This window comes from Hyla sarda, chromosome 1 (genome assembly GCF_029499605.1).
Source record: "Hyla sarda isolate aHylSar1 chromosome 1, aHylSar1.hap1, whole genome shotgun sequence".
Taxonomy (NCBI): Eukaryota; Metazoa; Chordata; class Amphibia; order Anura; family Hylidae; genus Hyla; species Hyla sarda.
The window spans coordinates 2,780,500-2,807,895 of record NC_079189.1 but is presented as its reverse complement, the minus strand read 5'-3'; the positions used below and the strand labels follow the sequence as shown (position 1 = coordinate 2,807,895).

General features: G+C 44.0%; 2 protein-coding genes across 2 annotated transcripts in view; one reads left to right on the top strand and one right to left on the bottom strand.

Moving 5' to 3' along the window:
• Nucleotides 1-13,630, bottom strand: part of LOC130304142 (zinc finger protein 568-like) — a 30,265-nt gene extending 16,635 nt beyond the window's left edge. The window contains exons 1-9 of the mRNA XM_056551907.1: nt 13,375-13,630; nt 12,502-12,620; nt 10,639-10,818; nt 9,454-9,580; nt 9,265-9,356; nt 6,615-6,693; nt 6,419-6,510; nt 6,181-6,289; nt 4,658-5,282 (exon numbers count right to left, since the gene is read on the bottom strand). Of these exons, the coding sequence (XP_056407882.1) occupies nt 4,658-5,282; nt 6,181-6,289; nt 6,419-6,510; nt 6,615-6,693; nt 9,265-9,356; nt 9,454-9,580; nt 10,639-10,818; nt 12,502-12,579 (1,382 nt within the window). The 5' untranslated portion in view covers nt 12,580-12,620; nt 13,375-13,630. The remainder of the gene's footprint in view (nt 1-4,657; nt 5,283-6,180; nt 6,290-6,418; nt 6,511-6,614; nt 6,694-9,264; nt 9,357-9,453; nt 9,581-10,638; nt 10,819-12,501; nt 12,621-13,374) is intronic.
• Nucleotides 13,631-13,670: 40 nt separating this feature from the next.
• LOC130289638 (uncharacterized) lies at nt 13,671-25,127 on the top strand. The gene is made up of 2 exons (XM_056537534.1): nt 13,671-13,706; nt 23,687-25,127. Exon 2 carries the CDS (start codon nt 24,351-24,353, stop codon nt 24,963-24,965), a length of 615 nt encoding a protein of 204 aa, XP_056393509.1. The 5' UTR covers nt 13,671-13,706; nt 23,687-24,350; the 3' UTR covers nt 24,966-25,127.
• Nucleotides 25,128-27,396: the final 2,269 nt, after the last annotated feature.

The following is a 27,396-nucleotide window of genomic DNA, read 5'->3' as shown; positions in this document are numbered from 1 at the left end:
CTCTTGTTCAGGTCTTTTACGTTTTTACAGGCTGTATGTATAGTGGTATGGTTGTTTTTCATAGGTAAACAGGATTTGTGTTTTGTTACTCATGTACTGAGGTCAGTCTGGTTTTAGGGGATTAGGTCAAACATTACTGGTAGGTTTCTGTTGCGCCGAGCGCTCCAGCAGCTCACTCTGGCCATGAGCGCTCTCCTACCCTTTTCTCCGGCGGGTCCAGGATTCGCATCGTGGGACGCACCCACATGCGAATCTCAGGCCATCACTTACCTCTCCCTTCTGCTAGCTTCTCCCCTGCTTCCTAGGGCGTGCGCCAGATCTATGTTTTCACCTTTTCCTACCTTATAAGTATGTGCACCTCCCTTTTCCTCTTGCCGGATCTTTGTGTGCCCTGTGCCCAAGAGAAAGAGTTTCTGTAAATTGCCCTGCCTGTGTTCTGACCTACCGCTCCATGACCTGACCTTGCTTCTGTGCCGCCTGCCTGTTGAACTCCTGTTACGTTTCCTGACCACGCATCTGTGCCGCCTGCCTTGACCTTCTGCTAGTCCTGACTACGAGTTGCCTCATCCTTTCAGTACTACGTTTCATCTCAGCAGCCTATGTGGATAAGTTGTGCCAGGGTAGCGACCTGGGTGCCACCTGCGGCAGCAAGTCCATCCCTCTTTGCTGCGGGCTTTGGTAAAAACCAGCGGCACCTTAGACTCCACTCCCTGGTACAGCCCATGTCATCTTCCACACAGATAAAGTGGATCCACCACCTCCGTGAGTGTTAAATTTTCTTAGGTAGTCAGCCACCACTACTATTACGTTGTTTTGTTCTTATGTTCTCAGTTTATTAAAATAATTTTATCTTCTATGCACGCAGGTCTGTCACGTTCAGACTGATGTATACTATCACTGTTTGTGCCGGTTTTCTTTTAGGCTGACAATGGCTCGCTGTTCCGGTTCGCAGGTGTTTAGGTCTGTCATGTTTAGGCACATAGCATTTGGTTAGTTTCCCATGCATTCAGGTTTGGTTGTTGTTTATATCATTTGTTACATTTTGTATATATAATAGGTATATATAGTAAGTATTGTTTCTTCAGGCATTCTCAGCTGTTTCAGTATTTTGCTACAGATTCATGTTGCAGGTACTTAGCAGTCCATCGCGTTAATTGAAAATGCGGATCAGGGTGGAGGCATTCTATAAGTTAGAATAATTTTTAGGAGGTCATTTAGGCTCATATGACTGCGCTGATAAGTTATTGTTTCTGATACGTTTTCGGGGTACAATTTCCATATTTTTCACTCATTGTATGACTAACACCTCATCTGTAGGTGGAATATTCAGGTAGGTATGGTGGGATAGGTTCATTCACTGACATCTTATACTAGTGATTGGAGGCAATTGACCATATTATATTTCTATTGTGCCTGGGTAAATACAGTCATACATACAAGTAGTATAATCACAACACAGGGATTTATATTCGGGAACTCTATGCTCATGGTTCTTGACAGTCTTGGTATTGCCACAGTTCTTACGTTATCCTCCGTACCTTACTATATCATCCATTCTATGCGTATACATTTGTGGCATATGTACTGTGCACATCACTACAGTACCTTACATACATACAGTGTTATGTTCTTATGTACTCAAGTCATTCACATCTGTCAGGTCGCTTACTTTACTCAAACAATTCCATATACTCGGGTACATAGTTACATAGTTAGTACGGTCGAAAAAAGACATATGTCCATCAAGTTCAACCAGGGAATTAAGGGGTAGGGGTGCGGCGCGATATTGGGGAAGGGATGGGATTTTATATTTCTTCATAAGCATTAATGTTATTTTGTTCCATGAATGTATCTAATCCTGTTTTAAAGCTGTTAATTGTTCCTGCTGTGACCAGTTCCTGAGGTAGACCGTTCCATAAATTCACAGTCCTCAAGGTAAAGAAGGCGTGTCGCCCCTTGAGACTAAACCTTTTCTTCTCCAGACGGAGGGAGTGCCCCCTCGTCCTTTGGGGGGGTTTAACCTGGAACAGTTTTTCTCCATATTTTTTGTATGGGCCATTAATATACTTATATACGTTTATCATATCCCCCCTTAAACGTCTCTTCTCAAGACTAAACAATTGTAACTCCTTTAATCGCTCCTCATAGCTAAGATGTTCCATGCCCCATATTAGTTTAGTCGCGTGTCTCTGCACCCTTTCCAACTCCGCTACATTACAACGGGTACGTTACAGTCAGGGTGGTACGGTTGTATAACTTTTGTTTTCTGATATCCTTAGACTGTTTTTTTCTATCATATTGTCACTGTTTCATTTTTACATGTATCACAGCTTAGAGCGCTTGGTGGTGAGAAGACCTGTCATGGTGATGGACATGGTTGCAGAAGGTCTTGTCGTATCTGTAGGTATTTTTGACTAAGGTAGGTCTGTCATGTTTTTAAGCTCAATTTGAGGGAAACTGTCTCAGGAACTGTTTTCGCAGGTGGCTTGATGTATCTTTGTGGTTTTTCAGGTAATCCTTTATTTTAAGGTCTCGTTTCAGTTGAGAGTCTAATATTTTCTGGTGCCATGAGGTCAGTTCTTATGCTCTTCACCACCAAGGGTCCTGGCCTCATCATACGTCTCTCACATTTCAGACTCATTTACAATGCATTATTCCTCCTTCGTACAGTTCATCAATCAGTTTGTTAGTAGGAAGCTTTGGATGTAGAACTAAGTCAGGTGGTTGGTTCTGTCACAGGTAGTCCGCATACTACACGTTCGGGACAAGTTCAGTGTTTGGGGACTTGTTATGGCCAGCGTGAATCTAGTTCCTTTGCCCTTCTCACTGAGGGGTAAGGGTGGTACTCCAAGTTCATTACTGATTATACCATTTACCTACTCGTTTGATGGTTTTTTCCACTCTGATAATAGACTTTACATGATATTATCTGATGTGTATAATGGGGCTCACATATTCTACCATTATAGGGGATATTCTGATCCTGGGAAACCAGTCATAAGTTCATACGTTACTATAATACAAAGAGAGGCCTCCTTTTGCCCGATCGTCGTAGACTACCACATGGGGTCAGGCCAGCATCTGAGAGCGCTCAGTGGGTTTGTTGTTCACTTTGAATCTTAAGTCTCAAGCTTTTTAGTCTTTTCCTCTATTATCAGGCACTTGATTGGATTGGAGGATGGGTCCAGCGTTAATCTTGGGTCACTCTAGAGAATTGGGGGCACTTTGGGTACTTCCAAACGCGACATTCCAGCTCAGGTCATAATGATGGGTTGTTGGTAGCTCCTCTTGTTTTGCCCGATATGGGCCAGATTCACAGTCGGGATATCATCCCCATTCTAAACTTTTCTTCTGAAATTTGTTGTTATAACTACAATCGCCTATCATGTTCTGGTTTTTGCCCTCTTAAGGTGTACCCCAGATGGTAGACCGGGCACACCTCTAACCACAGGTTAGGTAGGTTTACGTTTAACCCTCCATTGAAGGCCACAACCATAGTAATAAGGTTGGTTACAACCTGTATTTATATGAGGGGCCAGCTGCCATAACTACCAGGACGTGCAGGTCAGGGAGTGCGTTCAAATGTCACGTTGTCCCTTTCTTATTCATACATTTTTCATCAATCTCACTCAGGATATGCCCTCTTAAGGTGTACCCACAATGGCGGCCCATGCACATCTAGCCGGAGCTTAGGTTAGGTAGGTATAGGTTTTACACTCTATTGAAGGCCACGACCGTGAAGATGATTTGGCCCAGGTTGCATTATATATACAACTTTTACACCAATTCCATGTGGGTATTGTTTTCGCCAATAAATGGTGCATTCACTTGGTAAATGTGGCTTAAATATAGGCTAATCATGGCCATGCCCATTTTGCAAATAATTATTCGTTTTGCCACACAAATAATAATACATTTGTAATTAATTCAACACAACATTATTTTGTGCGGCCACAATTCAGGCCCATCAGGCATAGTCATGGGGACAAAACCAAAAAAAATAGCCAGCTCAACTTCCTAATACACGCTGCTGTGGCAAATAAAATATACAAAAAAAAAGAAGGTTGCAGCAACACTCTTGGTCAAAAAAATGAAGGCTCTTAGCTCACTTTTTGATCAAAACGTGTCCCCCATCCATTTCGGATAAGACCCTAACACATTTCACTCATGTCTGCTGGGCCTCCATTTTTTTTTTTTTTTTTTACCAAGAGTGCTGCTGTAACCTTCTTTTTGTATACTCTGTATTTGCCACAGCAGCGTGCACCTGTGTATTAGGTAGTTGTGCTGGCTATTTTTCTTTTTGTTGTGCAATTTAGGGGGAGTGGCACCCTCTGTAGCCGTGCACCCCTTCCTGTTTCACAGGAGGTTTTTTTAAATTCATAGTGGATCCAGCATGTCAGCCAGTCAGAGACCATATGCCCAGCAGAGGTGAGTGAAATGAGTGTTAGGGTCCCATCCGAAATGAGGCCACCTTCGCATGGTGGATGGGGGACAAATTTTGATTAAAAAGTGACCAAGAGTGCTGCTGCAACCTTCTTTTTGTATACATAGTAATGGGGGTGGCATTTCTTCTAAACGTGAATTCTCTGATGAATTTCAAAAATATAATTTCCATGTAAAACATTTTCTGCATACACAACAACATCGAGGATTTTACTCTGTGTGACATCTTTGATGAGTCTTTAGATTTCCTATACTAACAAAACATTTCCCACATTCTAAACATGAATATGGCTTCTCTCCTGTGTGTATTCTCCCATGTATAACAAGACTTGATTTATATGAAAAACATTTCCCACATTCTAAACATGAGTATGGCTTCTCTCCTGTGTGACTTCTCTCATGTATAACAAGATCTGATTTACTTAAAAAACATCTCCCACATTCTGAACATGAATATGGCTTCTCTCCTGTATGTATTCTCTCATGTTTAACAAGACTTGATTTATGTGTAAAACATTTCCCACATTCTGAGCATGAATATGGCTTTTCCCCTGTGTGAATTCTTCTGTGTGTAAAAAGATTTGATCTTTTAGTAAACTCTTTCCCACATTTATCACACCGAATTCTTTTCCCTCCTTTCTGATCTGTCCTTGTGGTAACAATGTGTGGTTGGTCAGGAGAAGGTTCCTCATGATCAGGTGGATTATTATAGGATAGATCTGGATGGACATTAGGGGTAAGGAGGTCTTCTCCTGAGGAGCGCTCCATCATATCTTCATCTTCTCCTTTATCATTCAGGGATAACATGAAGTTTCCCTCAGAATTCTTACTGGGATTTTCTGTTGAGGAAACAACATAATTTTATTGGTCCGGAAACACACATTAACCCCTTAAGGACCACAGATTTTTTCATTAGGCACTTATTTTCCATCTCACCTTCTAAAAATCAGAACGTTTTGTAATTTTTTGTAATGACAATTTTGTAAATTTTGGTGGCTTCCGATTCTATGCAGGACACTTTTCGGTAAAAATGACACCATATCTTTATTCTGTAGGTCCATACGGTTACAAGGATACCAAATTTATGTAGGTTTTATTTTATTTTACTACTTAAAAAAATGTATAACTACATGCACCAAAATGAGTATGTTTAAAATTGTCATCATCTGACCCCTATAACTTTATTTTTCCGCATACAGGGCTATAGGAGGCTAATTAGTTTTTTTGCTGTGATCTGAAGTTTTTATCTGAACCATTTTTTGTTTTGATGGGACTTTTTAAATCACTTTTTATACATTTTTTAGGATATACAAAGTGACAAAAAATATGCAATTTTGGATTTTTTTTTTACGTGTACGCCATCGACAGTGTGGTTTGAATAATGTTATATTTTTACAGTTTAGACATTATTACATACCTGGGACAACACCTCCTGGAATTATTACATACCTGGGACAACACCTCCTGGAATTATTACATACCTGGGACAACACCTCCTGGAATTATTACATACCTAGGACAACACCTCCTGGAATTATTACATACCTGGGACAACACCTCCTGGAATTATTACATACCTGGGACAACACCTCCTGGAATTATTACATACCTGGGACAACACCTCCTGGAATTATTACATACCTGGGACAACACCTCCTGGAATTATTACATACCTGGGGTAACACCTCCTGGAATTATTACATACCTGGGGTAACACCTCCTGGAATTATTACATACCTGGGGTAACACCTCCTGGAATTTCCTCCTTCACTTCCCTCATACACGGGTGATGGCCCCTCATCCTCTCTTCTTCATCCTCCACTTTATTATTAGTCAGATCTCCCCCCTGATGTGACATATAGAACAATTCACTACAATACAGCAGACAGGAGGAGCAACAGAGACCCCCAAAATCTACCCCCACATCTATGACTGCAGGACCCCCCTATAGAGATATAGGATCAGCCTCATCTACCTGATGCTTCTCTGGGACATTTCCCTCTGGACAGTGCTGGGAATACAGAGGGCGGGGACACCTCTCGGGTGGATTTCTATCAATGACTCCATCTGTAGGGAACACACAGTGATGAATAGATTATTCCATGTGATGATCAGATGATGGGTGTAGTAGTATCTAGGAGACCCTCCACCAATAAAAGTCTCCCCCTTACACTGCTGATCGGACACGAAATCCGTCTCCTCTTCTGGTTCATCTTTAACCTCAACCTTAATATCCATCAGATCTTCACCCTTAAGAGCAAAAAAATGAATAAATAAACCACAAAATAAAAGGGGCTCCCGAATTTCATCATTCATAAACTCTAGGGGGGGCACAACCATGGTCCCCAGTATACATGTCCCCCTCCTCCTTATTTCCTTCTTCCTCCTTTATCTCCACAGGTTGTTTTCCTCAGTTATTCTGCCCGGTAACAGCTGTTCTGCTGAGAGATGGATTCCTGCTTCTGATTGGAGGATCAGATTCTGCCCGGTAACCATGATCTTCTGCACAGTGATGCTCCAGCCCAACAACAGCATTCTGATTGGCTGGAGGCCCATTGGCGGGAAAAGTATTTCCCTTATATACTGGGCTGTGGTGTCTCCAGCTCAGTCACCTGTGGGAAGATTAGAAGAAGCCCCGCCCTCCCCCTTTTATTTCACTTTCCTTTCCATCACAATGGGGGGGGGTATTCATTAAATGCTTTAGACATTCTTTTTTTTGTGGTAAAAAGTCGCATGCGTGCGACTTTTTACTGCACAGCGGAATTGTGCCAAATCACTTCTAAGGGTACGTTCACACTGCGGAATTTCCGTAGAACTCTGCGAGCGGAATTCCGCGCAGTGAACATTAGCATCAGTGTGAATGGGTCTTCCGTGAGACTTTCACACTGAGGAATTTTAGATGTGGACAATTCCGTCGCTGAAATTGTTCCGCGCAAAGAAAGAATATGTGAATCCCACTAGCACTGCATAGCCGTCAATGGTGACAGCGCAGTGTCGTGCGGTCCTACCGCCGTAGAATTTTTCGGAGGTGGCCACCAGATGTAATCTCTGTTCCACAAGCGGAGATTCCGCAGTGTGAACATACGCTAAAAAGTCGCACAAAAAGTTGGAACTTTTAAGGCAAAAGTTCCACTCCTCACCCACATTTACCACCCGCCCGCTAGCTGTTGTAAGACTACAACTCCCAGCATGCCCTTACAGTGAGGACAACTCCCAGCATGCCCTTACAGTGAGGACAACTCCCAGCATGCCCTTACAGTGAAGATAACTCCCAGCATGCCCTTACAGTGAGGACAACTCCCAGCATGCCCTTACAGTGAGGACAACTCCCAGCATGCCCTTACAGTGAGGACAACTCCCAGCATGCCCTTACAGTGAGGACAACTCCCAGCATGCCCTTACAGTGAAGATAACTCCCAGCATGCCCTTACAGTGAAGATAACTCCCAGCATGCCCTTACAGTGAGGACAACTCCCAGCATGCCCTTACAGTGAGGACAACTCCCAGCATGCCCTTACAGTGAGGACAACTCCCAGCATGCCCTTACAGTGAGGACAACTCCCAGCATGCCCTTACAGTGAGGACAACTCCCAGCATGCCCTTACAGTGAGGACAACTCCCAGCATGCCCTTACAGTGAAGATAACTCCCAGCATGCCCTTACAGTGAAGATAACTCCCAGCATGCCCTTACAGTGAGGACAACTCCCAGCATGCCCTTACAGTGAGGACAACTCCCAGCATGCCCTTACAGTGAGGACAACTCCCAGCATGCCCTTACAGTGAAGACATGCTGGAAGCTGTAGTTGCAACAGCTAGCGAACGGGTGGTCGGGGAGCGGAGCCGGACGGCTCGTGGAAATATGAAACTGCCGCGCCATGATCACGGCTCCGGGTGGGAAATATGAAATTACACCCCCTGCTAGCTGTTGCAACTACAATTCCCAGCATTTCCTCACTGTAAGAGTACAAAAATACAAAACTACAACTCCCAGAGAGTAAGGACATGCTGGGATTTGTAGTTTTGCAACAGCTGGAGAGTCATAGGTTGGGGATCGCTGCTCTAGCATGTGTCTCTCTATATGGTACACAACAACAACAACAACAACAACTTCCCGCACCCCCTGAGATTTAATAAATGTTAATAAGTCCCTCCGCTAAAAAACAATAACAATAAATGACCCTCATAAAAAACAAACAAAAAAAATATATATAAACATATTCAATTTCACTACGGACAGAAATGTCCAAACTATTAATGTAAACTGTTAATGATCCCGTGTGATCAACGACAAATGTAAAAAAAAAAAAAAAAACAAGTACAAAATTGCAGATTTCTGGTCACATATCCCAAAATCATGGCACAAAAATGTGACGAAAACGAAAAAATGATACCGCCAAAAACTACAGCTCATAGTGCCAGAAATTAGTCTTCATGTATGGAAAAATAATAAAGTTATAGGGGTCAGCAGAGGGTCAACGATACAGTAACACGCAGCAATTATCATAGACACTTCCAAAATGGACTGTGCTGAGGTGATTTCCCATCGCTGTATATTGTACAGATTTATCATAAGTTCTGCGCCATAAATTTGACGCACGTCAGCACTTTCATAGCTAAGAATTATTGACTGTAAAACACGTCCCCCACAGACAACAATGGTAAATCCCCCCAATGTTTTTAGAAGGCGCCGGGCAAGAGATTGTGGGGGTTCCTACCAAGATCAAACAGTTCCCCATTAATTAGTGTGCTACCTATGGTGCCATGATCAGGGGTTCAATCACTTTATGGTCATATTTAGGGGAGACTTTAATGCCAACTACCTGGTGGTTCTCTGGGACATTTCCCTCTGGACAGTCCTGGGAATACAGAGGACGGGGACACCTCTCGGGTGGATTTCTATCAATGACTCCATCTGTAGGGAACACACAGGGAATGAATACATCAGTGCTGGATAGATTTCTATGTTACTAGGTAGTGAGAGTGATATCTATATATATGTCTCTTCTTACCTTGTGATGTGAGGGGCCGGTGATCCTCCATCATGACTATGTCCTGGTACAGATCCTTGTGTCCTTCTACATACTCCCACTCCTCCATGGAGAAATAGACCGCCACATCCTGACACCTTATAGGAACCTGACACACAATGATACCGTCATCACCAGACCCCTCCATTACTGTATAATGTCCCAGCAGTGTCACCTCTCCAGTCATCACCAGACCCCTCCATTACTGTATAATGTCCCAGCAGTGTCACCTCTCTAATCATCACCAGACCCCTCCATTACTGTATAATGTCCCAGCAGTGTCACCTCTCTAATCATCATCAGACCCCTCCATTACTGTATAATGTCCCAGCAGTGTCACCTCTCTAATCATCACCAGACCCCTCCATTACTGTATAATGTCCCAGCAGTGTCACCTCTCTAATCATCACCAGACCCCTCCATTACTGTATAATGTCCCAGCAGTGTCACCTCTCCAGTCATCACCAGACCCCTCCATTACTGTATAATGTCCCAGCAGGGTCACCTCTCCAGTCATCACCAGACCCCTCCATTACTGTATAATGTCCCAGCAGTGTCACCTCTCCAGTAATCACCAGACCCCTCCATTACTGTATAATGTCCCAGCAGTGTCACCTCTCCAGTCATCACCAGACCCCTCCATTACTGTATAATGTCCCAGCAGTGTCACCTCTCCAGTCATCACCAGATCCCTCCATTACTGTATAATGTCCCAGCAGTGTCACCTCTCTAATCATCACCAGACCCCTCCATTACTGTATAATGTCCCAGCAGTGTCACCTCTCCAGTCATCACCAGATCCCTCCATTACTGTATAATGTCCCAGCAGTGTCACCTCTCTAGTAATCACCAGACCCCTCCATTACTGTATAATGTTCCAGCAGTGTCACCTCTCCAGTCATCACCAGCCCCCCCCCCATTACTGTATAATGTCCCAGCAGTGTCACCTCTCTAATCATCACCAGACCCCTCCATTACTGTATAATGTCCCAGCAGTGCCACCTCTCTAATCATCCCCAGACCCCTCCATTACTGTATAATGTCCCAGCAGGGTCACCTCTCCAGTCATCACCAGACCCCTCCATTACTGTATAATGTCCCAGCAGTGTCACCTCTCTAATCATCACCAGACCCCTCCATTACTGTATAATGTCCCAGCAGTGTCACCTCTCCAGTCAGCAGCTCAGTGATCCTGTGGATGAGTTCTAGGATCTTCTTCTCATGTATCAGTGAGTGAGGTGGAGGTTCCATGATGGGGCCCCGGGCCCTGCTCCTTCCTCCTGACTCATGGAGATGGCTGATGGGGGCCACACACTCTCCCCATGTCTTCTTCACTATTGTGTAATCCTGTGTATGGAGAGAGACAATGAGGGGACTGACCCCAGTATTCCACCCTCACTACAAAGAGGAGATTGTGCCCCCTGTATAGAGCTCTAGTGAGCCCATCTGGAATACTGGGGTCAGTTCTGGAGACCTCACCTACAAAGAGACATCCAGAACATAGAGCGGCTCCAAAGATGGGGGGACAACAATGGTGGAAATGTAGATGGGGGGACAACAATGGTGGAAATGTAGATGGGGGGGACAACAATGGTGGAAATGTAGATGGGGGACAACAATGATGGAAATGTAGATGGGGGGACAACAATGGTGGAAATGTAGATGGGGGACAACAATGGTGGAAATGTAGATGGGGGGACAACAATGGTGGAAATGTAGATGGGGACAACAATGGTGGAAATGTAGATGGGGGGACAACAATGGTGGAAATGTAGATGGGGGGACAACAATGGTGGAAATGTAGATGGTGGACAACAATGGTGGAAATGTAGATGGGGACAACAATGGTGGAAATGTAGATGGGGGACAACAATGGTGGAAATGTAGATGGGGGGACAACAATGGTGGAAATGTAGATGGGGGACAACAATGGTGGAAATGTAGATGGGGGGACAACAATGGTGGAAATGTAGATGGGGACAACAATGGTGGAAATGTAGATGGGGGACAACAATGGTGGAAATGTAGATGGTGGACAACAATGGTGGAAATGTAGATGGTGGACAACAATGGTGGAAATGTAGATGGTGGACAACAATGGTGGAAATGTAGATGGGGACAACAATGGTGGAAATGTAGATGGGGACAACAATGGTGGAAATGTAGATGGGGACAACAATGGTGGAAATGTAGATGGGGACAACAATGGTGGAAATGTAGATGGGGACAACAATGGTGGAAATGTAGATGGGGACAACAATGGTGGAAATGTAGATGGGGACAACAATGGTGGAAATGTAGATGGGGACAACAATGGTGGAAATGTAGATGGGGACAACAATGGTGGAAATGTAGATGGGGACAACAATGGTGGAAATGTAGATGGGGACAACAATGGTGGAAATGTAGATGGGGACAACAATGGTGGAAATGTAGATGGGGACAACAATGGTGGAAATGTAGATGGGGGACAACAATGGTGGAAATGTAGATGGGGGACAACAATGGTGGAAATGTAGATGGGGACAACAATGGTGGAAATGTAGATGGGGACAACAATGGTGGAAATGTAGATAGGGGACAACAATGGTGGAAATGTAGATGGGGACAACAATGGTGGAAATGTAGATGGGGACAACAATGGTGGAAATGTAGATGGGGACAACAATGGTGGAAATGTAGATGGGGACAACAATGGTGGAAATGTAGATGGGGACAACAATGGTGGAAATGTAGATGGGGGACAACAATGGTGGAAATGTAGATGGGGGACAACAATGGTGGAAATGTAGATGGGGACAACAATGGTGGAAATGTAGATGGGGACAACAATGGTGGAAATGTAGATAGGGGACAACAATGGTGGAAATGTAGATGGGGACAACAATGGTGGAAATGTAGATGGGGGACAACAATGGTGGAAATGTAGATGGGGGGACAACAATGGTGGAAATGTAGATGGGGGGACAACAATGGTGGAAATGTAGATGGGGGGACAACAATGGAGGAAATATAGATGGGTCACCTCACCTCTCCGGTCAGCAGGTGGAGGATCTCCAAGGTGAAGTGTAATATTCTCTTAGTCATCTCATTCCTGTCCTTGTCCATCCTTGGGGGTCATTCAGGAGAAGAGGAGACATCTGGGTCAGCTGGAGGGGGAAGAGGAGGAGCCTGAATCATAGAATCAGCGACACAATGTAACAAACCTCCTCCTCATGTAATCTACTTACTACTGGGGTGACACAATGTAACAAACCTCCTCCTCCTCATGTAATCTCCTTACTACTGGGGTGACACACTGTAACAAACCTCCTCCTCATGTGATCTCCTTACTACTGGGGTGACACACTGTAACAAACCTCCTCCATATGTAATCTTCTTACTACTGGGATGACACATTGTAACAAACCTCCCCCTCAATTAATCTCCTTACTACTGGGGTGACACACTGTAACAAACCTCCTCCTCATGTAATCTCCTTACTACTGGGGTGACACACTGTAACAAACCTCCTCCTCATGTAATCTCCTTACTACTGGGGTGACACACTGTAACAAACCTCCTCCTCATGTAATCTCCTTACTACTGGGGTGACACACTGTAACAAACCTCCTCCTCATGTAATCTCCTTACTACTGGGGTGACACACTGTAACAAACCTCCACCTCATGTAATCTCCTTACTACTGGGGTGACACACTGTAACAAACCTCATGTAATCTCCTTACTACTGGGGTGACACACTGTAACAAACCTCCTCCTCATGTAATCTCCTTACTACTGGGGTGACACATTGTAACAAACCTCCTCCTCATGTAATCTCTTTACTACTGGGGTGACACACTGTAACAAACCTCCTCCTCGTGTAATCTCCTTACTACTGGGGTGACACACTGTAACAAACCTTCTCCTCATGTAATCTCTTTGCCACGATATGCTCGTCCAGGACCTTCTCTCTATCTGCTAGATGCTGGAGGTGTAGGACCTGTGATGATGTCACAATCATGTGACCAGTACATATGGGGGCGGAGCTCAGCAGGATAGAATAGATTGTGGATGAAGGACCTGTGGGGATGGTCATGTGACAGGAGTGGGCGGAGCTCAGCAGCAAAGAAGCGATTGTGGATGAAGGACCTGTGAGGATGGTCATGTGACAGGAGTGGGCGGGGCTAAGCAGTAGTAGAGGACATGTGACCAGAAGGGGAGGAGCTCAGTGAAGAGGAGACGTGGTGTGAGGTGAGTTTCTATGCAGAGGGTTTGTTACATTGTGTTGTTCCTCTCTTGTTCCTCCTGTCACAATGTAATAGTTCACACTGAGTAATCATTTCAGTCACAAATCTGCCACCCAGCTTTATGTACTGCCTGCCACCCAGCTTTATACAGTCATGGCTGTAAATTTCTAGAAATGTTTCTATAAAATGAAGTATTCCTCACAGGAAAGGATTGCAGTAACACAGGTTTTGCTATACACATGTTTATTCCCTTTGTGTGTATATATATATAGATCTCCTCTCCTCTGTATATATATATATATATATATATATATAGATCTCCTCTCCTCTGTATATATATATAGATCTCCTCTCCTCTGTATATATATATATATATATATATATATATATAGATCTCCTCTCCTCTGTATATATATATATATATATATATATATATATATATATAGATCTCCTCTCCTCTGTATATATATATATATATATATATATATATATATATATATAGATCTCCTCTCCTCTGTATATATATATATATATATATATATATATATATATAGATCTCCTCTCCTCTGTATATATATATATATATATATAGATCTCCTCTCCTCTGTGTGTGTGTATATATATATAGATCTCCTCTCCTCTGTGTATATATATATATATAGATCTCCTCTCCTCTGTGTATATATATAGATCTCCTCTCCTCTGTATATATATATATATATATATATATATATATATATATAGATCTCCTCTCCTCTGTGTATATATATATATATATATATATATATATATATATATATATAGATCTCCTCTGTATATATATATATATATATATATATATAGATCTCCTCTCCTCTGTATATATATATATATATATATATATATATAGATCTCCTCTCCTCTGTATATATATATATATATATATATATAGATCTCCTCTCCTCTGTATATATATATATATATATATATATATATATATATATATATATATATATAGATCTCCTCTCCTCTGTGTGTGTGTATATATATATATATATATATATATTATATATATAGGTGGCTTGGATGTTCCAGATCCTGCCATGCTTACTGAACTGTTCACACAGAGGTATATTCACAGTGTAGGGTCCGTCCCAATGAGGCCACCTTATCGCGGTGGGACGGTCCAAGCTATTTGACCGCCGGCGGAGACAAATTTGCGAGCTAAGTGCCTCACTATTTCATAGTTTCACATTTGCATCTATTACACCATCGCTGTATATTCTCCATGTTTTATCTGCATGTTCATGTTTCACCTATATCCTTGTGCTGGCAGTGTGCTGCTGTATTCTTCTGTTGCTGTATATCTAGCCTAGTAGCGTGCACCTGTAGGCCAGGTCCATATAATAGTTTGGTATCAACTAAAGTGCTGGCTGACTTATTCTTTGTCTGTATTGTGTATATATATATATATATATATATATATATATATATATAGATCTCCTCTCCTCTGTATATATATATAGATATATATAGATCTCCTCTCCCCTGTATATATATATATATATGTATAGATCTCCTCTCCTCTGTATATATATATATATATATATATATATAGATCTCCTCTCCTCTGTGTATATATATATATATTGCAGTAACACAGGTTTTGCTATACACATGTTTATTCCCTTTGTGTGTATATATATATATATATAGATCTCCTCTCCTCTGTATATATATATAGATCTCCTCTCCTCTGTATATATATATATATATATATATATATATATATATATAAGATCTCCTCTCCTCTGTATACCGTATATACTCGAGTATAGACCGAGTTTTTCAGCACGATTTTTCGTGCTGAAAACACCCCCCTCGGCTTATACTCGAGTGAACTCCCCCACCCACAGTGGTCTTCAACCTGCGGACCTCCAGAGGTTTCAAAACTTCAACTCCCAGCAAGCCCGGGCAGCCATCGGCTGTCCGGGCTTGCTGGGAGTTGTAGTTTTGAAACCTCCGGAGGTCCGCAGGTTGAAGACCACTGCGGCCTTCAACATCATCCAGCCCCCTCTCACCCCCTTTAGTTCTGAGTACTCACCTCCGCTCGGCGCTGGTCCGGTCCTGCAGGGCTGTCCGGTAAGGAGGTGGTCCGGTGAGGAGGTGGTCCGGGCTGCTATCTTCACCGGGGAGGCCTCTTCTAAGCGCTTCGGGCCCGGCCTCAGAATAGTCACGTTGCCTTGACAACGACGCAGATACGTCGTTGTCAAGGCAACGCCTCTATTCCGGGCCGGAAGCGCGGAGAAGAGGCGCCCCCGGTGAAGATAGCAGCCCGGACCACCTCCTCACCGGACCACCTCCTTACCGGACAGCCCTGCAGGACCGGACCAGCGCCGAGCGGAGGTGAGTACTCAGAACTAAAGGGGGTGAGAGGGGGCTGGATGATGTTGAAGGCCGCAGTGGTCTTCAACCTGCGGACCTCCGGAGGTTTCAAAACTACAACTCCCAGCAAGCCCGGACAGCCGATGGCTGCCCGGGCTTGCTGGGAGTTGTAGTTTTGAAACCTCTGGAGGTCCGCATGTTGAAGGCCGCAGTGGTCTTCAACCTGCGGACCTCCGGAGGTTTCAAAACTACAACTCCCAGCAAGCCCGGACAGCCGATGGCTGCCCGGGCTTGCTGGGAGTTGTAGTTTTGAAACCTCTGGAGGTCCGCAGGTTGAAGACCACTGAGGGCGAATGATGAGAAGAGGATGATGAAGGGGGGGGGGGGGGTGTGGGGATGATGAAGGGGGGTGGGGATGATGAAGGGGGGGGGGGGGGTGTGGGATGATTACAAGGGGATGATGAAGGGGGGATGTGTGGGATGATAAGGGGATGTGTGGGATGATGACAAGGGGATGATGAAGGGGGGATGTGTGGGATGATGACAAGGGGATGATGAGGATGTTAATGACGGGTCTGGATGATGACAGGGGGGGATGAGGTATTTCCCACCCTAGGCTTATACTCGAGTCAATAACTTTTCCTGGGATTTTGGGTTGAAATTAGGGGTCTCGGCTTATACTCGGGTCGGCTTATACTCGAGTATATACGGTGTATATATATATATATATATATATATATATATATATATATATATATATATATATATATATATTGCAGTAACACAGGTTTTGCTATACACATGTTTATTTCCTTTGTGTGTATATATATATATATCTCCTCTCCTCTCCATATATATATAGATCTCCTCTCCTCTGTATGTATATATATAGATCTCCTCTCCTCTGTGTATATATATAGATCTCCTCTCCTCTGTATATATATATAGATCTCCTCTCCTCTGTATATATATATATATATATATATATATAGATCTCCTCTCCTCTGTATATATATATATTGCAGTAACACAGGTTTTGCTATACACATGTTTATTCCCTTTGTTTTATTCCCTTTGTGTGTATATATATATAGATCTCCTCTCCTCTGTATATATATATATATATAGATCTCCTCTCCTCTGTATATATATATAGATCTTCCTCTCCTCTGTGTATATATATATAATAGTATATATATATATATACTATATATATATATATAGATCTCCTCTCCTCTGTATATATATATATAGATCTCCTCTCCTCTGTATATATCTATATATATATATATATATATATATATATATAGATCTCCTCTCCTCTGTATATATATATAGATCTCCTCTCCTCTGTACATATATATATATTGCAGTAACACACGTTTTGCTATACACATGTTTATTCCCTTTGTGTGTATATATATTATATATAGACTCTCCTCTCCTCTGTATATATATATAGATCTCCTCTCCTCTGTATATATATATATATATATATATATATATATATAATATATATATAGATCTCCTCTCCTCTGTATATATATATATATATATATTGCAGTAACACAGGTTTTGCTATACACATGTTTATTCCCTTTGTGTGTATTGGAACTAAACCGAAAAAGGAGGAAAAAAAAGCAAATTGGACATAATGTCCCCAAACTCCAAAAATGGGCTGGACAAAATTATTGGCACCTTTAAAGGGGTTCTCCGGCGCTTAGACATCTTATCTCTCATCCAAAGGATAGTGGATAAGATGCCTGATCGCGGGGGTCCCGCTGTTTGGGACCCCCGTGATCTTGCACGCAGCCCCTTCGTTACCATCAGTCCTGGAGTGTGATTACTGTCGATCATGGGGCCGGCGGCGTGTGTGACGTCACGCCTCTGCCCCCGTGTGACCTCATGCTCCGCCCCTCAATGCAAGTCTATGGGAGGGGGCGGAATGTTGGACCACTCTTCCTATAACCATCAATAAGCTTCTTACACCTCTCAGCCGGAATGTTGGACCACTCTTCCTATAAGCATCAATAAGCTTCTTACACCTCTCAGCCGGAATGTTGGACCACTCTTCCTATAAGCATCAATAAGCTTCTTACACCTCTCAGCCGGAATGTTGGAGCACTCTTCCTTTACAAACTGCTCGAGGTCTCTTATTGGGCGACGCCTTTTCCCAACAGTAATTATAAGATCTCTCCACAGGTGATCAATGGGATTTAGATCTGGACTCATTGCTGACACTTCAGAACTCTCCACGCTTTGTTGTCATCCATTTCTGGGGCTTTTTGACGTATGTTTGGGGTCATTGTCCTGCTGGAAGACCCAAGATCTCAGACACAAACCCAGCTTTCTGACACTGGGCTGTACAGTGCGACCCAAAATCCATTGGTAATCCTCAGATTTCATGATGTCTTGTACACATTCAAGGCCCCCAGTGCCAGAGGCAGCAAAACAACCCAAAACATCACTGACCTCCCCCATATGTCACTGTAGGTACTGTGCTCTTTTCTTTGTAGGCCTCATTCCGTTTTCGGTAAACAGTAGAATGATTTGCTTTACCAAAAAGATCTATCTTGGTCTCATCTGTCCACAAGACGTTTTCCCAGAAGGATTTTCGTTACTCAAGTTCATTTTGGCAAAATGTAGTCTTGGTTTTTTATGTCCCTGTGTCAGCAGTGGGGTCCTCCTGGGTCTCCTCCATAGCGGGGTCCTCCGGGGTCTCCTCCATAGTGGGGCCCTCCTGGGTCTCCTCCATAGTGGGGTCCTCCTGGGTCTCCTCCATAGCGGGGTCCTCCGGGGTCTCCTCCATAGTGGGGCCCTCCTGGGTCTCCTCCATAGTGGGGTCCTCCTGGGTCTCCTCCATAGTGGGGTCCTCCTGGGTCTCCTCCATAGTGGGGTCCTCCTTGGGTCTCCTCCATAGTGGGGTCCTCCTGGGTCTCCTCCATAGTGGGGTCCTCCTGGGTCTCCTCCATAGCGGGGTCCTCCTGGGTCTCCTCCATAGTGGGGTCCTCCTGGGTCTCCTCCATAGTGGGGTCCTCCTGGGTCTCCTCCATAGTGGGGTCCCCCTGGGTCTCCCCCATAGCGTTTCATTTCATATAAATGTGGATAGATAGTTCGCACTGACACTGATGCTCCCTGAGCCTGCGGCTGCTTATCCACCATCCGGATTATCCTGCGGTGACACCTTTCATCAGTTTCTCTCTTCCGTCCACGCCCAGGGAGATTATCTACAGGGCCATGGGTTGTAATCTTCTTGATAATGTTGCGCACTGTGGACAAAGGCAAATCTAGATCTCTGGAGATGGACTTGTAACCTGGAGATTGTTGATATTTCCCACAATTTTGGTTCCCAAGTCCTCAGACAGTTCTCTTCTCCTCTTTCTGTTGTCCATGCTTAGTGTGACACACACAGACACACAATGCAAAGACTAAGTGAACTTCTCTCCTTTTTATCTGCTTTCAGGTGTGATTTTTATATTGCCCACACCTGTTACTTGCCCCAGGTGAGTTTAAAGGAACATCACAGGCTGGAAACAATCTTATTTATCCACAATTATGAAAGGTGCCAATAATTGTGTCCGGACCATTTTTGGAGTTTGGTGACATTTTGTCCAATTTGCTTTTTTTCCTCCTTTTTTGGTTTAGTTCCAATACACACAAAGGGAATAAACATGTGTATAGCAAAACACGTGTTACTGCAATATATATATATATATACAGAGGAGAGGAGATATCTAATATATATATATATATATATATATATATATATATATATATATACACACACAGAGGAGAGGAGATCTATATATATATATATATATATACAGAGGAGAGGAGATCTATATCTATATATATATATATATATATATATATATATATATATATATATATATATATATATACACACAAAGGGAATAAACCTGTGTTACTGCAATCCTTTCCTGTGAGGAATACTTCATTATATAGAAACATTTCAGGGGGGACAATATTTACGGCCAGGACTGTATCTGTATGTGATCTCTTATATGGTCTGTAGTGGTGATGATGGGGGTTGTTGTCAGTCATATAGTACATATACCTAGGAAAGCCTAGAACAGTACAAAACTAGAATAGACCACAGGTTACACCACCAATTCTATACACAGTAACATCTCATCACCTCTGTCAGTCTATAGGAGGTTTAGTCATCCCCCGGTGATCTATAAACTGCGGCCCTCCGGCTGCTTCAAAACTACAACTGTCAGCATGTCCTGGAGGATGGAGATCAGGAACAGTTATGGGCTGTCTGAGCATACTGGGAGTTGTAGTTCTGCTATAGTTGCAGAGCCACATGTTGGAGACCATTGCCTTAGAGATAGTCACCTGACAGATGTGATGTTACCTCTCATGGGTCGGCCCATGCATGCATTACACAGGACTGATCCATGGGCTATACCATTCTATTGAGCAGACAGGGGTCAACTGCATTGATATAAGAGACATCCAAAGGATGGGGGATATGATGCCTGATCGCGGGGGTCCCGCCACTAGGGATCTTGCACGCAGCACCCCGTTACAATGAGTCCCCGGAGCATGTTCGTTCTGGCTCTGATTACTGGTGATCACGAGGCCGGAGCATTGTGACATCACGCTCCACCCCCTCAATGCAAGCCTATGGGAGGGGGCGTAACAGCTGTCATGCCCCCACCCATAGGCTTGCATTGAGGGGGCGGAGCGTGACGTCACACGGGGGCAGAGCCGTGACGTCACAATGCTCCGGCCCCGTGATTGCCAGTAATCAGACCCGGAGCGAACACACTCCCGGGACTGATTTTTTTTATATATATTTTTATTGAAACAATTATCAACAAATAAAACAATTCAAAGAGAAAGTGCAGTGATGCATGAGTAGAAAAAAAGTACAGTTTCCACATAAAAATCACGCTGGTAATAACAAATAGTCACCCTTCCTATCCCGCCCCCCCCCTAAAAGGGATACAGATCACAGCAGACATAAAATTAGTAGGAGTAGGAGGTATTCCCTCAGAGCAACGGGGCACCAACTATAAGACGCACACAACATGCCCCGTACTTTAAGAAGAAAAACCGTGCCCTATAAAAGAAATAAAGATATCCTTGGTCTCTAAGAACATATGGTAAGCAGTGCGTGTGACATCGACCCCCAGAGGTGGCGTTCCCTCCTTTTCGGGACCAATACTCAGCTATCAGGTAGTTGCAAGGCTCCTAAGGAACCCCTCAAGGATTCTACATTATACCAAACGGTATGTCTAAAAGGGCGCACTATATCAGCTATCCCCGGGGGGGACGAAATGGGACACTATGAACGATTTCCATTTCTTAAAAAATCTCTTGGTGCCTGTATTGAGATGGCGTTCTGCATCTAACCTATCTATGTTCATAAAGACCTTCAATTGAGCCACCAATAAGGACATGTCCGGGGTCAATGGCTCCAACCACTTGAGGAATAAACATCTGAGAGCCACCAGCAGTACAATGTGAACAATACCTGGTAGCTTTGGGCCTCCCCCCCCCCCCTCCCCCTCCGGTGGGCGAGATTGGTGAAAAAGAAGGGTCTGGGGCGTAAAAGGTAGGGAAAGATTCCAATGATCTCGGACATATGAGCATACCAAGCGCCAGTAAGCCGCCGACTGAGCACATTCCCACACCCCATGATATAGATTCGTGAGAGGAGTGGTACACTTAGGGCAACTAGTGATCCTGTCAGGGAAGGAGGGTGTAGGGCGAATATTAAAACCGTATAACGCTGCATGGGACAATTTAAAATATGTCTCCCTCCACATCTCATTAATAACGTGTTCCTTATTGAGTCCCATCCTGCCAGAATCGTGTTGTGTATGCCCTCGTCCCCTGTCCATCTTTCCCAAGTAGTAAAGATTTTTTTGGAATCCCGCTTATAGAAGCGGGAACGAAAAGCTAAGTAAAGAGCTGAGATGGATGTTTTCCGTGGCTCAGAGCCAACGACATTATCTAGTGTGTGCGTCGAAGACTCAATGGTAAGATCCCTCAACCTGGATGAGCAAAAGGAGAAAATCTGGTTGGCATAGAAGAGGTGAGAAGGAGGAAGTCGGAATGTGTGTATAATAGCAGCTGGAGAGAGCCATCTTCTAGAATCTCCGTTCATAAGGCTTCCCGTCGTCTTCACACCCCTGTCCTCCCAGAGGCGAAAGCACGGAGAGGAGTCCCACTGCGGAAACTCAGGATGGCCTTTAAAGGGCATCCTCTTCGAAAGGAGAATGGAAGACAAAATAGCTTCCGGATCTCCTTCCAGGAGACTATAGTATCCCTGAGCAATATCGAGTTTTTAATTGAAGGTGGCAATTTGGTATAGGATGTATGTAGCAGTGCCGAAAGAGTCCATGGTGCCGCCAGTGCCCCCTCCACCAGTACATTAGAGATAAAATTCGAACCCTGAAGCCAGTCTATGACATGGCGGAAGAGACACGCCAGATTATAACCCCGAACGTTGGGGAAGTTAACCCCCCCCCCCCATCCATTTTTTGCAACATGAGTTTCTGCAGCGCAATTCGTGGCCGCTTACCCTGCCATAAAAATTTGGTGAAAGCCGAGGTAAGATGACGAATATCATCATGTTTCAGAAGGAGGGGCAGTGTTTGTAGTGGGTATAACAACCGGGGGAAACTAATCATTTTAATCAAATGACACCTTCCCAGGATAGAAAGAGGCAAGTTTTCCCATCTACGCAATTCCGTTACAATTTTTTTGAAGAGGGGGGGGGGGGTAATTCAAAGAGTACAGGGTATCTGGCGTGCGTCCAATGTTAATACCTAGATAGGTTATATAGGAAGTACTGACTGCAACTCCTAACTCCCCTGCCGTGTTCAACCACCTGGGGGCCGAGGTCCCCAAGGGCAACAGGACACTTTTAGATGCATTAATTTTGTAACCCGTAAAACGTCCCACCATAGTTAGAAAGGCCATAATCTTAGGAACGTCGCTCTGTGGTTCACCAAGATAGAGAAGCACATCATCGGCAAACATGGATAATTTAAGTGTACCGGACCCCACCTTAATACCGCTGAATAGATCTCCAGTGCTTAGGGACCGTGCTAGAGGTTCTATTGCCAGATCAAATAATAACGGGGATAAGGGACACCCCTGTCTCGTGCCCCTCAGTAGCTGAATGGGTTGAGAAAGGAAACCCGGGGTGTACACCCTAGCTGTGAGACCCTCATATAAGCCCCACATAAAAGTACGAAAGTTGCCCGTTATCCCAAACTTGTCTAGGACCATGCGCAGCCAGTCCCACCGGACATTATCAAACGCTTTTTCAGCAACTAGAGTGAGCAATGCAGGGTGGGAGGATGTCCGCGCCTGGTCCCGAACACTATCCATGGCCGCCAGTCCGGGACTGATTTTAACGTGGTGCGGCGTGCAAGATCACGGGGGTCCCCAGCAGCGGGACCCCCGCGATCAGGCATCTTATCCCCTACCCTTTGGATAGGGGATAAGATGTCTTAGCGCCGGAGTACCCCTTTAAGACTGTGTAATGTCATACTGTACAAACTAATAAAAATAAATAAAACTGGAATATCCCTTTTCAAATAAACAAAATCCAGATATCTTAGTTTATTTCCACAGGTCTCCATCACGTATGGTGATGTCATAATCTTATCGAATGTTGTGCGCTGATGACATCACAATGGGATCAGTGCCCGCAGGAGGCTGATGCACACAACACGGTCACTTTACTATTCGGAATTCGAGCTTGAAGTACGAATTTAACAGTAATAAGAAATTTTCTTAGACGCCATCATGAGTGACAAGCGTCGAAAAGGTGATCAGCGGCCGCCGGTCACCACCACATCCTCGCGGACATCCTTTGGCTCCATCATTCTGACCCCATTCAGAAAGATTTATGAGTGATGCAAGAAACTAAAGAAGCCAAGCGCCATGAGAGGTGTCTAATGGTTCTCCACCTCATTTTCTCTAAATAAAGACAACGACAGAAGCCAAGGACCCAAGGAAAACACTCTAATCTACAGAGATGACTCCATGATACAGAGTGGAGATGATGCTGCCCATCAGGGTGCAGATAATGCCCATGAGGGGCTCATAAGAGGTAAAAGACCTTGAGACACTGGAGATGCAGAAATCTTCCAGGACCATCAACAACCGCCTCCTAAAATTCAGAGGATTAATCAGGATAGTGATGAAGCGCCCACTGCGAGCCTCAAAAGGCTGAGGCCTCTAAAAAAAACTGAGACTAACCCCCACCCCCCCCCCCCAACCAGATAAGAAATACATGACAAAAGCCAACTGTGACCAAAGGGGTGAGGATGAAGGTCTATCCCAGGAGGAGCCCAATGGCTGCACAATACAGAACACCAAGCACCTGTCTCCCGACCAAATGTCACTGCTGCAAAGTCAGGGCTATGAAGGCATGTTGGACGATGAAATCATCAATACGGCTCAAGATCTCCTCCAAAGGCAATTCCCCAACTCCGATGGCCTCCAGCCTGTGGTCGCTGTCCTCGTGCCCGGGTACAAGGTAACAAAAAATGCTGTTCAGATCCATCACGGTGGGGAAAGAATGCATTGGCTAACCAACAGCTATAGAAACAGCAAGATCATGGTGGCCGATAGCATAAGAACCGACAATCTGTCACCTTACATACGTGACCAGAGAACAAACTTATACAGTGGAGTAGTACACGAGCCCCTTAAACATATGCACTTTCAGGACGTAGACCATCAGAAGAACAACTACGATTGTAGAGTCTTTGCCATTGCTTTTGCCTACGAGCTGCTGTCGGAGGATGGAGACCCAGAGGTGACCGACAACCACAAGGCAATAAGGGGACATCTCATTACTTGTCTACACAACGGAAGCATAAACAAATCTCCCATAAAGGAATAGTGAGACCACCACGAGACCACCACACAATTACAGTGCTGACTGTCAATGGCCCAACTAGTGCTGGTGTATGCCTTATAATAAATATATACCCAAGAAACCTGCCATATGCCTTATAATAAATATATACCTAAGAAACCTGCCATATTGTGTACTAAATATACACGCAAAAGGTAAAATGAAAATCATAGTATTAAAACATTTAACAACATTGATTACACGATCATAATACATATAAGCCTAGAGAACTATTAGCGGCTTTAGACTCTGCCTCGGGCCCCCGCTTACCAGGGGCGCACCTAGGATTTTCTTAAGGGTTGGGGTTTAACCTCTTGGGGACTGAGACTGTGCATGCTGGGAGTTGTAGTTTTGTAACAGCTGGAGACACACTGGTGGGGAAGCACTGAGTATGTCTGTTACCTAACTCTGTTTCCTCACCAGTGTGCCTCCAGCTTTGGCAAAACTACAACTCCCATCATGCACTGTGTCAGTCCATGCTGGGAGTTGTAGTTCTGCAACAGCTGAAGGTTTAACGCCCCCCACCCACGTGAATGTACAGGTGGGGGTTTATAGTGAGTTTTCTGCTGCAAGTTTGAGCTGCAGCAAATTTTCCACCACAGCTCGAACTCCTAGCGGGAAACTCGCTATGAACCCCCACCTGTGTGAATGTACCCTAAAAACACTACATTACACAAAATAAAGGGTAAAACACTACATATACACATACCCCTACACAGTCCTATACTGACTGTCTGTCCAGGCATGCTGGGAGTTTTGCAACAGCTGGAGGCACCCTGTTCGGGAAACGCTGCTGTAAGGTATTTGTGGTGGCAGAGGCAATTGTAAAGCTTGCATCCAGGTCCTGCCCCTGTGTTAATCCCTAATTTAGGCCTCAAATACCCCATATGTGGGTGTAAAGTGATCTGCCGGTGCACAACAGGGCTCATGCACCATGTACATTTGAGGCCTAAATTGGTTATTGGCTGATGTAACGATTCTGACATAAACACAAATAAAAAACCACCCACATTTGACCCCATTTTGGAAACTACACCCCTCACAGAATGTAACAAGGGGTACAATGAACCTTCACTCACAATTTTCATTAAAGTTGGACATGAAAATGAAAAATTAGATTTTTTCCACTAAAATGATGGTGTTACCCCAAATTTTTTATTTTCACAAGGGGTAATAGGAGACAAAGCAACACCATTTCTATGTGGACGTAAAGTGCTCTGCGGGCGCACTACAGGGCTCAGAAGAGGAGTGCCATTGGGCTTTTGGAGAAAGAATTTGGTTGGAATGGAAGTCGGGGGCCATGTGCGTTTACAAAGCCCCCATGGGGCCAGAACAGTGGACACCCCCATATGTGACCCCATTTTGGAAACTACACCCCTCACGGAATGTAATAAGGGGTACAGTGAGCATTTACGCCCCACACAGCCCAGACTACTGTTCCAAAAGATTTGTTAAACGCCTATGAGGTATAAATGCTCACTGCACCCCTTATTACATTCCTTGAGGGGTGTAGTTTCCAAAATAGGGGGGGGGGGTCCACTGTTCTGGCACCACAGGGGCTTTGTAAACGTACATGGTCCCCGACTTCCATTCCAAACATTCTCTCTCCAAAAGCCCAATGGCGCTCCTTCTGTTCCGAGACCTGTAGTGCACCAGCAGAGCACTTTACGTGCACATATGGGGTATTTCCTTACTAGGGAGAAATTGGGCTTCAAATTTTGGGGTCCATTTTCTCCTATTACCCCGTGTGAAAATGAAAAATTTGGAGTAACACCATTTTAGTGTTAAAAATAAAAATTTTCATTTTTCGCATCCAACTTCAACACAAGGTGTTAAGGCTCACTATACCCCTTGTTACATTCCTTGAGGGTCCAGTTTCCCAAATAGTATGCCATGTGTTTTTTTTTCCTGTTCTGGCACCACAGGGGCTTCCTAAATGCAACATGCCCCCCAAAAACCATTTCAGCAAAATTTGCCCTCCAAAATCCCACAGTTGCTCCTTCCCTCTTGAACCATGTTGTGAGCCCGCAAAGCACTTTATGTCAACATATGAGGTATTTCATTACTAGAGAGAAATTGGGCTACAAATTTTGTGGGGCTTTTTCTTGTAAAAATGAAAAAAAATGGGCTACAAGAACAAATGTTAGTGTAAAAAATTTTGATTTTTCTCCTCCACTTTGCTGCTGTTCATGTGAAACACCTAAAAGGTTAAACTTTCTGAATGTCATTTTGAATACTTTGAGGGTGCAGTTTCTATAATGGGGTCAATTGTGGGGTATTGCTCCCAGAAAGGCCCCTCAAATCCACTTCAAACTTTACTGGTCCCTGAAAATTGCTGCTATACTTTTGAAGCCCTCTAATGCCTTCAAAAAGTTAAAATATGTCAACATAAAGTAGACATATTGTATTTGTAAAT

Coding starts and splice junctions, on each gene's coding strand:
- LOC130289638 (XM_056537534.1), top strand. CDS start 24,351: ATGACAAAAGCCAACTGTGACCAAAGGGGTGAGGATGAAGGTCTATCC.